The sequence below is a fragment of the Aythya marila genome (assembly GCF_965140915.1).
Source record: "Aythya marila genome assembly, chromosome: 2".
Lineage (NCBI taxonomy): Eukaryota > Metazoa > Chordata > Aves > Anseriformes > Anatidae > Aythya > Aythya marila.
This window is the reverse complement of record NC_139043.1, coordinates 47,270,662-47,285,862: the sequence shown is the minus strand read 5'-3', so window position 1 is coordinate 47,285,862 and position 15,201 is coordinate 47,270,662. Positions and strand designations below refer to the sequence as shown.

The following is a 15,201-nucleotide window of genomic DNA, read 5'->3' as shown; positions in this document are numbered from 1 at the left end:
CTGTGTACCTTAGAATAGTGTTGTAACATTTCAAATGAAGATGGTCAAATCAAATCAATTATAATATGCAAAACAGTACAATGTGATATATCAGAAGTTTTGTACTAGTAACACAAAAATTAGTTGATTTCCTGTAGTGCATGAAAGCCAACAGTATGAAGACTGTTCTTCCAGTTTTATTTGTGGCAATACTTAAGATTCATTCTTCACATGAAAATTATAAAAAGGGAAACAAGAATACATCTTCTTTCACACCAAACCCAGAACACTCAGGACTTTTTTGTGTATTTGATATGCTTATGAGATTTCACATAAAATAGTTTCTGATGCAGAACACTTTGACAGCACTAAATTTACTTTCTGTACACCACAGGAATAACAAGTCCCAGAAGAGCCACAAGTATTTATTATTAAAGGAGCCCTCCATCAAGCCTTATAGCATTATAAAGTGAACCACTCCTTTTAGGGAAAAAGAAACAAAAGAAACAGAAAATTTGAGATTATTGTAATGCAAACAAAGGCAAAGTATTCTCATATTCCTTTCACCCCCAGTTTGCAATTCCCAGAAGACTTTTTGCTAACCCAATTGCCAGTCAGCACTTCACCAGTAATGTATCTCTCTCATCCTCTGTAGCCATGGAGATGTGAGCTTTCATGTATAAGAACTACTCCCCCTACTGAAACATCCAGAACAAAAACAGCATTTTAACTCCACTACGTTTGCCCTCCTTCAGGTAATAAATCAAGAGACACAGAGGCAGACATACTATATTTTCTTCCCCAGCTCTTTTCTGTCTGCTTTTTAAATTTATAGATCTTCTTGGTCCTGCATAACATTTTTGACCTTCAAAATCTTGTGATAAATTTCTGGCATACTTTCTAGAATCCTTGACACACCCAGGCAAGTAAAAGGCCGACAGATTTTGATTTCCCTTTCTCATTGACTTATATGAACAATTTTATACTTTCTGCATCAATCAGCTGTTGAGCAGTGAGTGTACATTTCTGATCATCTGCATCTTATTTGTGACTGGGGGGGAAATCAGGGTCATTCATAGGCCCTCAATGGAATACAGCAGTTGTCCACTGCTTCTTCAAAGACAATGTACAAGGCTGTACAGACTTGTAATTACAAATGTGAAGGAAAAAAAAAAAAAAAAAAAAAAAGAGTATGAGGCTTGAGAGTTTGGGGAGGGAAAATGATGGATACACTACTTACTAGTAAATAACATGCTCTGTTTAACTATGAAATAAATGCAAATAATTTAAAAATAAAACTAGCAACATTCAGCTTCTGAACTCCAAGAACACTTAGTGCTTTATCAAGCACTTATAGGCATACTGAGGATTTCACAGTAAAATGGCTCATCTTAATCCAGGCTAATCATAATCCAGGCCATTGCAATTTATATATAGAACAATCTAACAGTCCTGTTAGCTGCATTGGGTTTCTGCCACAGAACTGCTACAGCTGTGCAGGACTAATGTTATTCTGTGTAACTTTGTTACATATAGAAAGCAGCAAAACATTAATAACACAGAGAGCAAATGCTAATTTAGAAGAGTATCTCAAAAAGAAGGTTCAAACAAACAACCTGTGTATTAGCTTAATTAGCACAAATTTACAGTGACTCAACAATGTCACTAGTTTTTCCTGTATCTGGTTCCCCCAGTTTTCTACTTGGTATAACCAATCAGTAAGAGTCAATTAAATCAAAGCTGTATTTTTATGTAATCTAGATAATGTAGCAATCATCTGTAATATTTGATAGGTGTAATTCAACAGTGATTCAAATGAGGATATTTGGCTTATGTGTATATGGGTAAGCAACAGAAACCTAAGATGCAAGTATCACTAAAAAAATGCTTAACAATAGAGCCTTTACATAACTTTCTCTTCATTTTAAAAAAAGTTTCTTTTGGGTTTATTTGGATGTGGACACAGCATTTTCCATCCAAGCCTGACTGCATTTAGCTTATGCTCTACAGCATACCTGACCTGTTTATATCTTTCATTCTGTGTGATTTGCAAAATCTATGGTATATAATTCTGGTATCTCAGATTAGTATTAACAATACAAGTACAGTAAATTAGCATGATTTTCAGCTGATCTTGCCTTCTGAGTTGAGAATTATTTTAGGAATTATTTACTGAAGCTTGAAAATGACAGTGAAAGTATCAGCCAAACTGACAGTGGTCTAGTTTTAGATACAAAAGATAAATGGCCTTTGACCAGTGATTGGACCCAACAGAATGACATGAAACTGCATGAGGGGATATTCACACTGGATATTAGAAACAGGTGAGAGTGTGGATGGGCACTGGAACAGGTTCCCCAGGGGAGTGGTCACAGCACCAAGCCTGACAGAGTTCAAGAAGCACTTGGACACCACTCTCAGACATATGGTTTAATTTTTAGGTAGTAATGTGTGGAGCCAGGAGTTGGAGTCAATGATCCTTGTGGGTCGCTTCCAACTCCAGATAGTCTATGATTCTGTGACTGAGGATAACAGCATCATGTAAATAAAATATGTTCCAATTAGCCACTTTTCCAGTTCAGCAAACAACACTGTTAGTATAAGATTGCTTTTGGAGCTCTTCCAGTGTACAGAACACAAGAGTTACACAATTCATATAAATTTACTCATACTACATTTGAATTAGTCTACATCCTTGCTTTTCAATTACTCTATTTTCTTGAAGAAAATTATAAGTATTCTAAGGTTTCTATTGCAACAGATGACCTGATAATAGCTGATAATAAACTTTCTTATTCTCTTTCACTACTTCAACAATGCTCCGCAAAACAGAGAAAGTTACGCCCATACGTGGGATTTACAGTCTTTGTGATGACAATAGCTAATACAACTACCAATTAAAATTAGGAGGATAGCATATTGTCAACTGGAATAGGCATTGTATAAGCAGTTAGGCTTTATTCTTGTTTCATGTCTGTAAAAAGTTTTTCCCGAGAGCAACAGTAATGCAAGGTTTCAAAGCATGCAAGGATTTGCAAGGAGTCAGATACAGAAGCCAGAGTCCTAGGCATTGAAAATGAACTACTTCACCGACTGGGAAAGGTGAAAATTACACTGCTAAGCACTATGTTCAGGCAGTATTATGAAATCAGAACAGAGTACAGTAAACCCCCTGCAAAGGGGTGAGTGGACTTATGATAAACTTTCTTCATTTACACTGGTGGTAGATGGGAAAAAGGGGAAGGAGGAGGACTTATGCATTAATTAATATATAACGTGGGACTCACCGATTTTGGCCAAGCTGGCCACAAGGATCCAGAGAATAATGACATAAGTGTCCTTGACGTGATCCCATTTGAAAGAGACGATCTCAAAGCTGGTCTGGTTGTGTTTTGGAGGGCTTTCTGAGCTTCTCTCTCCTAGCGCCGCTGGGAGAGCCATGAGCCCAAGGAGCAACCCCACACTAGATACCTGTCTCATCTCCAAGTCACACAACAAAATCCCGTTTCCTCTTCCCGGAGAAATCCCGCCTCTTCGGAGGTCCTTGTGGGCGAGGTCCTTGTGGGAGAGGTCCTTGTCTCCCCCCCAGAGAAGCTGTCGCAGGGACTGCGGAGCGGGAGACACCGGTGCGTTGAGCCCGCAGCGGCGCGGGTGCTCCCCGGCCACCGGCCGGCTCGGGTCCTGCTCAGCGAGGAGCGGCCAAGGAGGGGTCAGGGGCTCCGTGCATAGGCAGATACTTCGAGCTGGGATCCCGCTGCTTGCCCCGAGCTGCCTATATCAAACTGCTCCCGAAATGTCGGGGGCGGAGCTTTCCTGACAGTGGGCAGGTAGCGATGATACTCCCGACCGGGCACCCCTAGAGACCGGCTGGGGAGCTCCGCTCTGCGGGGACGGTGACAGCAGGCTGTGGGTTGTGCCAGCCGTCCCGGCTCGGCTCTGAGCACACGGGGCTTGGAAGGAAGTGACCTTGAGTTTCTGGTGCTAGGGGCCAAGGCTAGGGCGCTCCCGCAGGCACGTCCAAGGCGGAGCCCGGGATCCGTGCTCAGCTCGGGTATGGATAAGCAGGGGACAGATCCACGAGTCTCCGCTCGGGTGACTGCGATGCGCAGCGAAACGAGGTAGCCTCTCCGCCAGACCCACTGCTCCAGCCGATTGCCACAAAGGGAATGCACATTTTTCCAAATTGCGTTAGGATTTGTCTTGCTGAGCTCTGACAATACAGCAGATTTCACAAGCCAGCTTTTACCTCTGTCCACCAGAAAGCCCCTCTCCCAACGGTGATCGGGGAAACTACAAGGTCTGGGGTTTTCATTTAGATCTGCTTGCAGCTCTTCGTTAAGATGTGGTAGTTTACAAAGGTCCTGTGTCTTCTTTTCGTGTCCTTTTTTTTTTTTCTTTTGGTTACAACATAAAATCTTTTAGAAGGCTGTCACCTCTCCCCCCAACCCTTCCTTCTTGCTGATAAACGTTCACCTGATATCCTGGACAGAGTATACTGTATGCTGTAGGCAGGTGGAGCCACGATAATCATCACTCTGAAGTAAAAAGGCAGCAAAGCAGCATGTTCCCAGCAAACTGAACCTTCCTACTCACTGCAGCAGCAGCTCTACCCTCTGCTATGTGCTCTGAAGCAACCCAACTGCCATGTGCAGTCCACCACTTTGTGGAAAAAGGTTACCTGCTTGTTTTACATATACGACAGCTGTTTTTATCAGGCGTTCAAAAATGAATGTGATAAGCTCCCCTTTAAAATGTTCAGAAGATGAAGATGTGGCAGAAGATAAAGAAGTTATTTTGATCATTTCAGTCATTGGGTAGAAAAGCAAAGTACTTTTTGTAAGTCTAAGTGGGTTATGCTAAAACAGTCTATAAATCAACTAACCCATAAATTAAAACTAATTTGCATTGAATGTCATTGTTACAAAGGGTGTATTTCATTAATACATAATCTTATTTAGCAGAGGAACTCAAGGAGTGAACTTCTCATCTGAAGATTCAGTTTTTATCTCAAAGCAAGTACAGGCCTTGCATTGGACCCTCTCTTCAAATGGTGAAACAGTGTTTTGTGTGTGTGTTTGTTTGTCTGTTTTCCTTGCTTCTTCTTTACTTAAAGGAAAGGAAATTATGTAGGATATTTTAGTCTAGGAGATATTTCAGTTTAGAAAGATAGAATATGCAGCTCTTTTCATGAAACATTTAGCTCTTTTATTTGCCAGCAAAATATTTTCTTTACATTTAGGAAATATTGTAGACAAAGATCTGTCAGTGTCCAAGAACTAAAATCCTATCTATACATTTTTTATCTCTTTTAAGGATCAGTTAGGTACTCAAATGTCCTTTAGAGTCTGGGCCCAAGTTTTTTTCAAGGTTCTACAAAGGGCTTTGGTACACTACCATTATAGAAACTGATCTAGAGTTATAGTATGTAGTTGCTGATTATCTCTGTAACTGTTGCTGAGACCTTGGGTTAGTAGTAGTTCCTAACTGTTAAAGTCCATTCTATTTGCTGATATTAGGAGAAAATAAGCAAACTGTCAGCAGTGCTTTTATTATCCCAACATATTCCAAGTACCATTATTTTAGCTGCAGCTGATAAATGGGAACCACAAATGCTGTGTCCCTTCTTATATATGTTTCTTCCCAAATCTAGTTCCAAATAATAACTGGGTTATAAATAAACCTTATTATGAAATATTGAAGCTAACCCATGTTGCTGGGACAACTGGGACATAGATCAAGAATACTGTGCTAGAAAATATGAGACAACCTTCTCCAGTGGACCTTTTCCACAGTGGAGGTTGACACTTCACGAGGATAAGCTTGCCTTGATTGCCTCTAGGTACAGTACCTCCTCTGGCAATTGTAGTAGCACAGTAACCAAGTTAAATCAGAGTGCTCAATTTGCTGGTGAAAGTAAAGAATATTAGCAAATGGGAAAAATAATGGAAATACTGTCTTAGCACAGACAAGCTAATGTTAGTCTGCTCATCAGTTGAATGTATAATGCCCAGCAATGTTCCTTAAAGGAAAGTTGCGAGAATTTTAGGATTTGTAAAGGTCTTTGAAAGCCTTGGTCCTGTCACAGAAGTACACAATTTTGATTATTGTAAGATCTTCTCAAAACACAGTTTACAGCACTAGTAAAATGCCAGCATTGTGTTTTTGTTTAACAATAAGCTCATGATTCAAGGTGTATTTGTGACATTTGTTCTATCACCCAACTAGATATGGATATATTTTTTTAAGTAGGCTGGATGTCAAATGACTGTGTGTATTGTAGAATTCTTGTGCAATTTGTTAGAACAACACAGAGGGGGCCAAGAAAGGAACCAGCAATCATGTCACCTGTAGGTATATGAATACATGCTGAAATGGCAGTCCATATGTATATTCACATATGAATGGATAGCTGTAGATGAATACATTTGTGTTTATATATTTATTCATAGATTCAATATTCCTGAAATTTCTGTGGGAGCCGTTGAATAGTTTTCTGTGGCGTTATTCTGCATCAGTAGCAAAAAGCCTGAGTATGAGTACTGTTTGCTATAAAAATAACATATCACACAACGTCTGATATTTCCTGTCTCTGAAAACACAAAAGGCTACAAAAGGAAGATTTCTACTTCATATATAGGCTTTGAGTCCTCAGTGATTTTTTTTTTCTTCTTTTTGTAACTAAAAGAATTACAATAGTGTCTCTTCTGGAAATATTTTGTAAGTAGTCGATCAGAAAAAGGAGTAAGAACTATCTTGTACACCTTCACATGATCTATGTATTGTAAAGATTACTTCTTAGGGATTTTTTTAATGCCAAGGTAAAAACAATTTGAGTTAAAACAAAACAAAACAAAACAAAACAAACAAAAAAAAAAAAACAGGTAAACTGAAGTATTTAAAGTATTATGTTTTCTCTAAAAAACATACACTGAACATTTCATCTGTACTAACTTCAGAGGTAGGAGTTATAATTAGCTTGCTATATGAACTTTTACAAATAAATATAAACTCTGAATTAGCTTTGAGTAGTAACATATAATCTACATGCATTGGTGGTAGTTTTAATGAAGAATAGATTGAGGATGAATTAATCAGAAAGAGCAAGAAAGTGGATTTGGCTAGGAAGTAGGATGACAGAGGAAATTAGCCAAAATTTTCATGACTCCTTTCAAGACAAGACTGAATTTAGGGACAATAATTAGAAGGCATTTTTTCCAGACCCCCTATTTTTAGCTTGTCTTTTTGAATATGGTAGGATCATGAGATTTTTCAGTTTCGTTCCTGTTACTATAGCTGTTTTAATGAATTTCCCAATTACATGAGATTAGCAGCTAATCTAGTAGGAGTGGGAAGATAGAAACACCTTTCAGTGACAAACATTAACCCCACCTATGACACTAACTATGGATGGCCCCCTCCAGAAGGGGGCCACAATATGTGTGAGCTGTCTGTGTAATCAGCAGTGAGAAGGCAATGGGAAAGTGAAAGAAGTTACATAGCACCAGTTACCTAACACATTTTTATCATATTGTGTTCAGAAGAACATTGTACTTTTATAAAATTTTGTATTAGAAGTCCTTCTCTAACTTCCAATTTCTTTACTGTGAGGTTGACCAAGCAGCAGAGGTTGCCCAGAGAGGTTCTGGAGTCTCTGTTCTTAGAGATATCCAAAAGCAGTTGTGTCATGGTCCTGGGCAAGTGGCTGTAGTGTTTGACCAGAGGGTGTTGGATCAGATGACTTACTGAGGTCCCTTCCCAGCTCAGCCATTCTTTGGCTCTGTGATTTTATAATTAGAAGGGGAGGGCCTCACAGCTCCTACCCTTATCCAGCACTGCAGCTTCCCCTTCCCTTTGGATTTGACAGTCAAAAGAACCCTACCTGACCTCATACTCATAGTCCAGCAAAAATACCAGAATAGTTTTCTACTGATTATTTAAGTTGGACTGATTCACAGAAAGTTCAATAAGCTCAAGAGCTTGGGCAAGAGAAGAAATCAGGGCTGTCTGTCCCAGAGAAGGGGAAAAAAGATGTAGACTGAAGGATAACACTCTATCCCTTTTGGTGAACACTTTAATTCAAATTTAATATAAACAAAGTGCCTAAACTGCTTTTACTCCTTTGCGTTCCCTAATATTCTATCTTTTCCATGATTTCTACAAAAAATATTTATTTTTTCTTTTATAAAAAATATTTTATTTTAAAAACAGGGCTGTCATTTCATTCACACAAAGCAATTTTCTTGAAATGGAGAAGTTTATTGATTTTTTTTGACAAAAACTCTTCAATACTGTGGGAAAAATGTTTCATTTTTATATTTGATCATGAATCATAAACACTAGGCCAACTATAAATTCAAACTAAATAAATAAATAAATAAAGTTTTGCCAAGACAGTTCAAAAAAGACAAATATATTTCCCAGAGTTTTCCCTGCAAGAGTATTTTTTATGAGGCAACACTTGGGAAATCGATGTCATGAAATGATACTGCATATCAGCAAGATTCTACTTTTCTCCATGTCCCTCATCTCATGAATTCCTTGCTGTGCCTTTTCCACCTGTGACCAATGTAGTTATTAGATGTTCATCAAACATCAGACATTATAGTAGGGATCCAGAGAAATTTACAGACTTACTGGTCTTGATATAAGTATCTAAACAGGATAGAAAACAGTATATGATTAAAATTTTCATTTTTACTTCTACTTATTACTTCTTTTAAGCTTTACTGTGAAAAGAGGATCCACTGAAAATTACAGCTAATATTTTGCTTATCAAGACTCAGAAAAATAATTTTATTACTTTCTGAAAATATTTTAAACATACCATCTCAACATTTCATATGCTTTATGTTTTTCTCTTCCTATACACTTTGAAAACTTCCTTAATCTACATTTCCATGTCTATTTTCTATTTTTACTTTTTTTTTTTAACTGTCTCTTAATATTTGTTATACAGTGAGAACACTCCCTCAACAGTGCTGTACTGTTTATCTGAAAGAAAACACACAAAGTACAGGGAGTATAACCCAGGATAAACTAGTGTCCAGTACAGATGTGAGACACACTACAGTTCTCGTTCTTCAGTTAACTCAGAGATCTTGAATTTGTCATTCTGGCCCTACTTGCACAGAGCTTTCAGAAAATAATGTCACAATGTGTACTCTGTGTCATTTTGAGAGGGGCATTATATAGAAACTTAGTGGCATTATAAAGCAGATATCAAAATGTAAACAGTGTGAGATAAAAACATATTTGTCATATATTACATTATTTTATTTATTTGGATCTCTGTACTGTATAATGGCACTGCATACTTGAATAATGGCTGATGGTCATATATGAGGATGAGTCAAATGATGATGTTTAGATAGTTGAATACTCTTGATTATCAGTGGTAACAGATCAGCAAGAAATATTTATGTTTTTCTGTTTCTCATTTTTCTTTTGAAAATATGCTTTTTCTTTGTCTCCCATGATAAATTATGTTGGATTATTTTTTTCTGATTTTACATGTAAATAGATATCATAATTTAGCTGATGGTATTGAAACATTATTCAAAGCAAACAAAACAAAACAAAACACACATTTTTTTCCCAACTTATATCAATGTAAGTATGTTTAAACTGGATTGTAGTCATCAGTGCAGTGGAAAGAGGAAGAGGCCCAAAAGCATTTCAGTAAAAGTCATTGAAATTCTTTTCATATTCTCCAGGCTATAATCCACAGAGAAAGAAGGCACTTTAAGTAAACTGCTTACAAGGGACAAAAAAAAAAACAACAACAGGGGTTTACTCATCCTGTTCTTGAACTCCTCAGTAGGCATCAGTCAGATATTTACCACTGTCAGAGAACTAGGTGACTGGTTTGAATCAGTGTGATTTTCTGTATATTATGATAACATTACATCTGACTCTAGCAATAGTGCTCACCAGTAACTTTTAACACGACCTAGAAATGACCTAGAAAATAATTACATTTAACATTTAACATGAACATATAACATGACCTGCATGACCTAGAAAATAATTAACAAAGGAAGAAGAAGCTGAGCAATATCTCTTTCTCATTATAGGCGACATAGAAGGTTTCTGAAACAGAATGCAGTAGTCTATAACAATACAATTGTAAAAACAAAAACAAAAACAAACAAACAAAAAACTTAAAATCATCAGCAGCTGAGTTTTCACAGTATTTGGAATAATTAGGCTCTATATAAGCAACAGATGTTTTCATAAGATAAATAAGTATTTAAGCCTGGATAGTTCTTAAAAAAAAAAAAAAAAAAAAAAAAGACATTATTTAAATCTACAGAAAAGACCATTCAGTGACCGTTCTTCGATTTTATTATTTATTATTTTATTTTATTTTATTTTATTTTATTTTATTTTATTTTATTTTATTTTATTTTATTTTATTTTATTATTTACTAGAAATAATCTAGCATCCATGAATATCAGCTAAGTTCTTTGTTTTTCCCACCTCTTATTTCTGGGGTTGTATTTATGAACTGAGTAATTTTTTCTTTTCTGAGCTTTGAATTTTTTATCCTACAATTCCTAATATACTACAATATGTTAATATTTCCTTGTACCTGTTATGTGATAAAAAACAAAACAAAACAAAAACAAACAAACACATAAGGTTCTGCCTTATTTTGTTATGTAATTTCATATACACTCTTATTCACTTCACTTTTCCTGTTTCTCATTTTATAATTCTTTCCTCTTGTTCTTCATATGCAAGGTGTGTTTTTTGTTTGTTTTGTTTGTTTGTTTGTTTTTCCCATGCGTCCAACTTCCTCAGTGTTGCCTCATTCTGAACTACCTCTTTGACATTTTTTGGATTTGGTTTCAGATTAATTTAATTTTGCACTGCATGACTCACTGAAGTTAGGACCATAATGACTTAAATTTACTGTATCCAATGGAAAGACATTGTCCATAAGGAGGCTCAGGACATCTTGAAATGTCTATGAATGTCTATCTGGAGTTGTATTTCTTTATCCTTGTATATTGAAAGTAGGGTGATGGGGGACAACCTTCATAATTTAGACATCTCAGTAATGCTCTTAGAATAAAGTTAGAAGAATATGGATTGAAATTGCAGATACTGAACAAAGTATTCTATTTAAGATAGTACTTTCAAGTTGTATCATATCATTTTCTCATTCTCTTCCATATATAAACTCTCTTTGTTTTTTGCTTTAGTTTGTGTTTCTTTGTTTTGTTGTTGATGTTTTGTTTTGTTTTGTTTTTGTTTGTTTGATTGATTGATTTTCTTTATTTTGCATTGCCAAAGATGATTTCAAACACTTGTCCTAAAGATGATAGGATTTACTTAGAATCTAATGAGTGGTAGTTCAGACCTCCCCCTTCTCAGTGAAATAGTTTTTATTAATCAACACAAACTTCCATTACATGTTAGTCCCTGTGAAGTTCCTCACAGTTATGTCTGCCTGACTAGTTGCTGTAACATAATATCACTTGCATATTTTTAAGTGTATAATAGGAAGTTTTTAAATTTAAAACTACATACATTTGTAATTACAGCTTCTTCAACAGGAAATTGTATACGTATTAATTTCTCTTAAGGAGGGAGATTAAAGTTTTCAGTCAATTGCAATCAAGAAAATGGGATCAGCTGAAAACTATTTTTGCAAAGAAAAACTATTTGCAAAGACTAGCAACATTGTGCAATTTCACAGTTATATGAAAATGATCAGTATGTTAAGTTAACTGATGAGAGTATGATCTCATTTTAGATCAAAAAAGACATTACAATATTTGTAAACAAAACTATAACTCAGTAATCTGAAATCTTGGCAATGTAACAAATGCAACAAGAACAAAGCCACTTCCAAAAGTTGTGCTTCCTTACAGCTATGAGTAACTTCCCATATATCAAACACAAAGCTTGAGATAGTCTCAGTCATTCTTCTCCCACTTGGGGGTCTTTGTAAATTGTATTGCTTTAGGAAAGTAAATACAGTGTCCACCCTAATAAAAATACTACAGAGGAGTGGGGAATACATATTTAGCAGAGACATCTCTTTAGTTGTCATATTTCTCATTTATTTATTTATTTATTTATTTATTTGCCTCCCGCAAACTATCATTTAGAAATCATACTGCTAACTGGCATGTTTGAAATGTTTCAGCAGAAACCAAAGGTTGACATTCAAAATAAAATGAACTACAGACCTTGACTTTATTGTTGTTTTATTTTCTGTTTATCAGAAAAGGTCCTGTATTGCACATGGTTTTGTATTATATCTTTGTGTACATTCTAACATTACTTTCTATAGAAAATATGCTTTTAAGGGTGATTGATAGCCCATTGCAAAAGGCAGATGGTTTAATACATAGTATAGCTACATGGGAAGATTCTATAATATCTACAAAAAAAAAAAAAAAAAGAGGCATATAAATGCCAAAAAAAAAAAAATAAAACAAAGAAAAGGAAAAAATAATTATTTTAAATTTTCATCCAACTGTTAAGTAACTGTTTACTGACAGTTACTTAATTCGAGTCTTAAAATAAAGATTTTAAAAGCCATACAAGTGAAAGATCCAACATTTTGAAATCATGCATGAAGGAATAACTTAAAGGAATTCTTTAAAATCCCCATGAAGTGGGCTACATGAAATCAACAGAGACCTGACAGCATAACCTCAGAAGCCCAGCCAAAATGACATTTTGAATGGAAAGACACCTTATTTTATCAATGCGAACCAGAGGCTACAGTACAAAGATTATGTTGTTTGGAGAAACAAAATGATATTGTCATGATAGGATGCACATAATTGAACAGTATTCTCCATTTGTTTTATGTGTCTGCACTTTGGCATTTTCACAGCAAATGATTGTTTATGTTTGAGACCTTTATTATGAGGCACAGACTTTCATTCAACTCAGTTAATTAAATCTAGTATGCTACAGACATACTAAAAGGGATGGAAGACTGCTACGTGATGGAAGATCTTCTAGGTTCTCTAATGCCTTATAGCATCACCACACCAAACTACTAGCTCAGAAGTCTTTGTTTTGTATTACACAGTCAGAACTTTGCTACGCACAAAACAATGTCTGCAGTGGACCCATGACCTGAGTTCTTCATTAGCCACTTCTAATACTGCTTTCATTAGTAGAATTTCAAGCACAGATCGTTACAATCCAAAATTTTTAATGCTCTCTGATCAGGACATTCTGAAATTCATAGCAATTTAGTGATCATCCTAATCTGAAACTAAAAGTGTGAGGTTGGTTCATGAGCCTAAAACAAAAGTTGGGTATTTGATCTTGAAGTAGATAACCCCTTCCGGCCGGATAGTCTGGCATCCATAATGACTTGTAAAATGATTTTCTTTATGACTTAAGGATGGCAGTTCGGATGGCATTGTGGGGAAGAGCAATAAGGAACTGCATCTTCATAACCTTATGCACATTTTGTATGTCCTGTACTCAAACTCAAAAGTGACACTTTTTTCTTGTAGCCTGTCAGTTGTTTGTGACCTTATGAAATGAAAGTGCAGCACAGCACTTGTGGCTTACATTTTCCTTTTCTACTGGCTTCTGAGAGGATAGAGTTAGAGTAGTGCAAATAAGTAGTTTTTCATTTAATGGCTACATCACTAATATCGAAGTAAAAAAAAATAAATTGTTTTTGTTGAAATCAAAATAGAGGATCACCAAAAAAAAAAAAAAAGGTACTATCTATTATTTCACTAGTTAAGCAGTGGATGAGTGGGATACATTTGCCCAATTCCTGATTTCTTTGTACCAAGTTCATTTTGTCAATCCTAATTGTTTCAGGATCAAAGCAGCAGAGCAGCATCCATTAACTATAGTAAAGAACATTGGTTTCCTATTATCAGTTGTAATACACAGGATGATAAATGAAATGACACTGTTCTATTTGAACAGAAATACTTGGAAAACAATCTTGCATTGTATTAATTCAGAATGTTAATCACCTAATGCACATTCTTTAATTCTTCCTATTTATAATAGGTAATTCAAGTACAACTTGTTATTCTGGATTTGTAAGTTGTGAAGAAAGAGGCTGAGCTCAGGCTTTGCATATCAGAAATTTGTTAATTTCAACATGTTCGAGTCTAGAATATGTCTACCATAACACAGTCCATGCTGAAGGAAATGTTAAACCCAAGGAATTGTCAAATTCGCTGAAAAATAGTTTGATTACTCTTGCTTAAATTTGATTTGAAAAGAACTGAAAACATTTTATTCGGCTTGTGTTTTCAAAACCTGAAAATTGAAGGAAAGTGCCCCAGGTACCCTGCAGCTGCTCAAGGAATTTCAAGTTCATATCCTTATCAGTATTCTTCTTTCAATCACAGTTGACAGGAATGACAATATCTCTAAGAAACTGCAGCAACCTGAGAGCAAATCATCACTTTTTCTCTGGGATGGGCCTAGTCTATAGGCTGATCAGCAAGCAAAGACCCATGATACCTATCCTGAATCTTCCACATTCCCAGTGTGGAGAGGAATATTAAACTCCCAGGACTCTCCATGGAAAAGAAAACAAAAGTGTTGATGATCGGGGTCAAGACTTCAATATTTTCTTACAAGCTTTGTTTCACTAAAATGTTTGTTACTAACTCTACTGTGAAGAAAATAGATAACAGGGAATAAGAAATGACTGTGGAATTTCCCCTTGTGATAAATCCCAAGAAATGCATGTAATGGCAGAATGCTACTATGCTACTATGGAAAAATAGAACACGTTCCCTAAAGATAGTGGGGCTGTAAGTTTGCTTTCCTTTTGCATCTCCTCAAATACTGAACAACCAGAGGGCATGAACTATAAACGGTAATTTTTCATCTGAGATATCTATGCAGAAAAGATCTCACTGTCAATTTTGATAAAAGACTACACTACACAGGAGAGCTGACGAGATATTTGTGCTGTTTTTGTCTGGGGTATACAGAACTGAAGTGTGACACCACTACACAGTGGTCCTTGGCCAGATCTGCCCAGCATTTTTTTAACATAAATTTACAACACTCTTTGTGACAACTGTATATTCCTCCCCATTTGTTGGTGATTTTTCTACAGTGAGGTCAACCCTCCCTGTATTCTGCTTGGCTCCTCTCCAACAGAATTTTCAGATCATTCTTTTGCAGGTAATAGCAGGGGCACTCAAAAAAGTTCCACATGCTTCTCAAATTCAGACCTGCAAATCACTTGTGAACAACAG

The 15,201-nt window shown here is 36.1% G+C and overlaps 1 protein-coding gene across 2 annotated transcripts in view; it reads right to left on the bottom strand.

The window, feature by feature from the left end:
* Positions 1-3,980, bottom strand: part of SLC9A3 (solute carrier family 9 member A3) — a gene marked incomplete at its 3' end in the record, with an annotated part of 48,991 nt that extends 45,011 nt beyond the window's left edge. For both annotated transcript variants that reach the window (XM_082753905.1, XM_082753904.1), the window contains exon 1: positions 3,267-3,980. In XM_082753905.1, the coding sequence (XP_082610031.1) occupies positions 3,267-3,459 (193 nt within the window). In that variant the 5' untranslated portion in view covers positions 3,460-3,980. The remainder of the gene's footprint in view (positions 1-3,266) is intronic.
* Between the last annotated feature and the right edge of the window lie 11,221 nt (positions 3,981-15,201).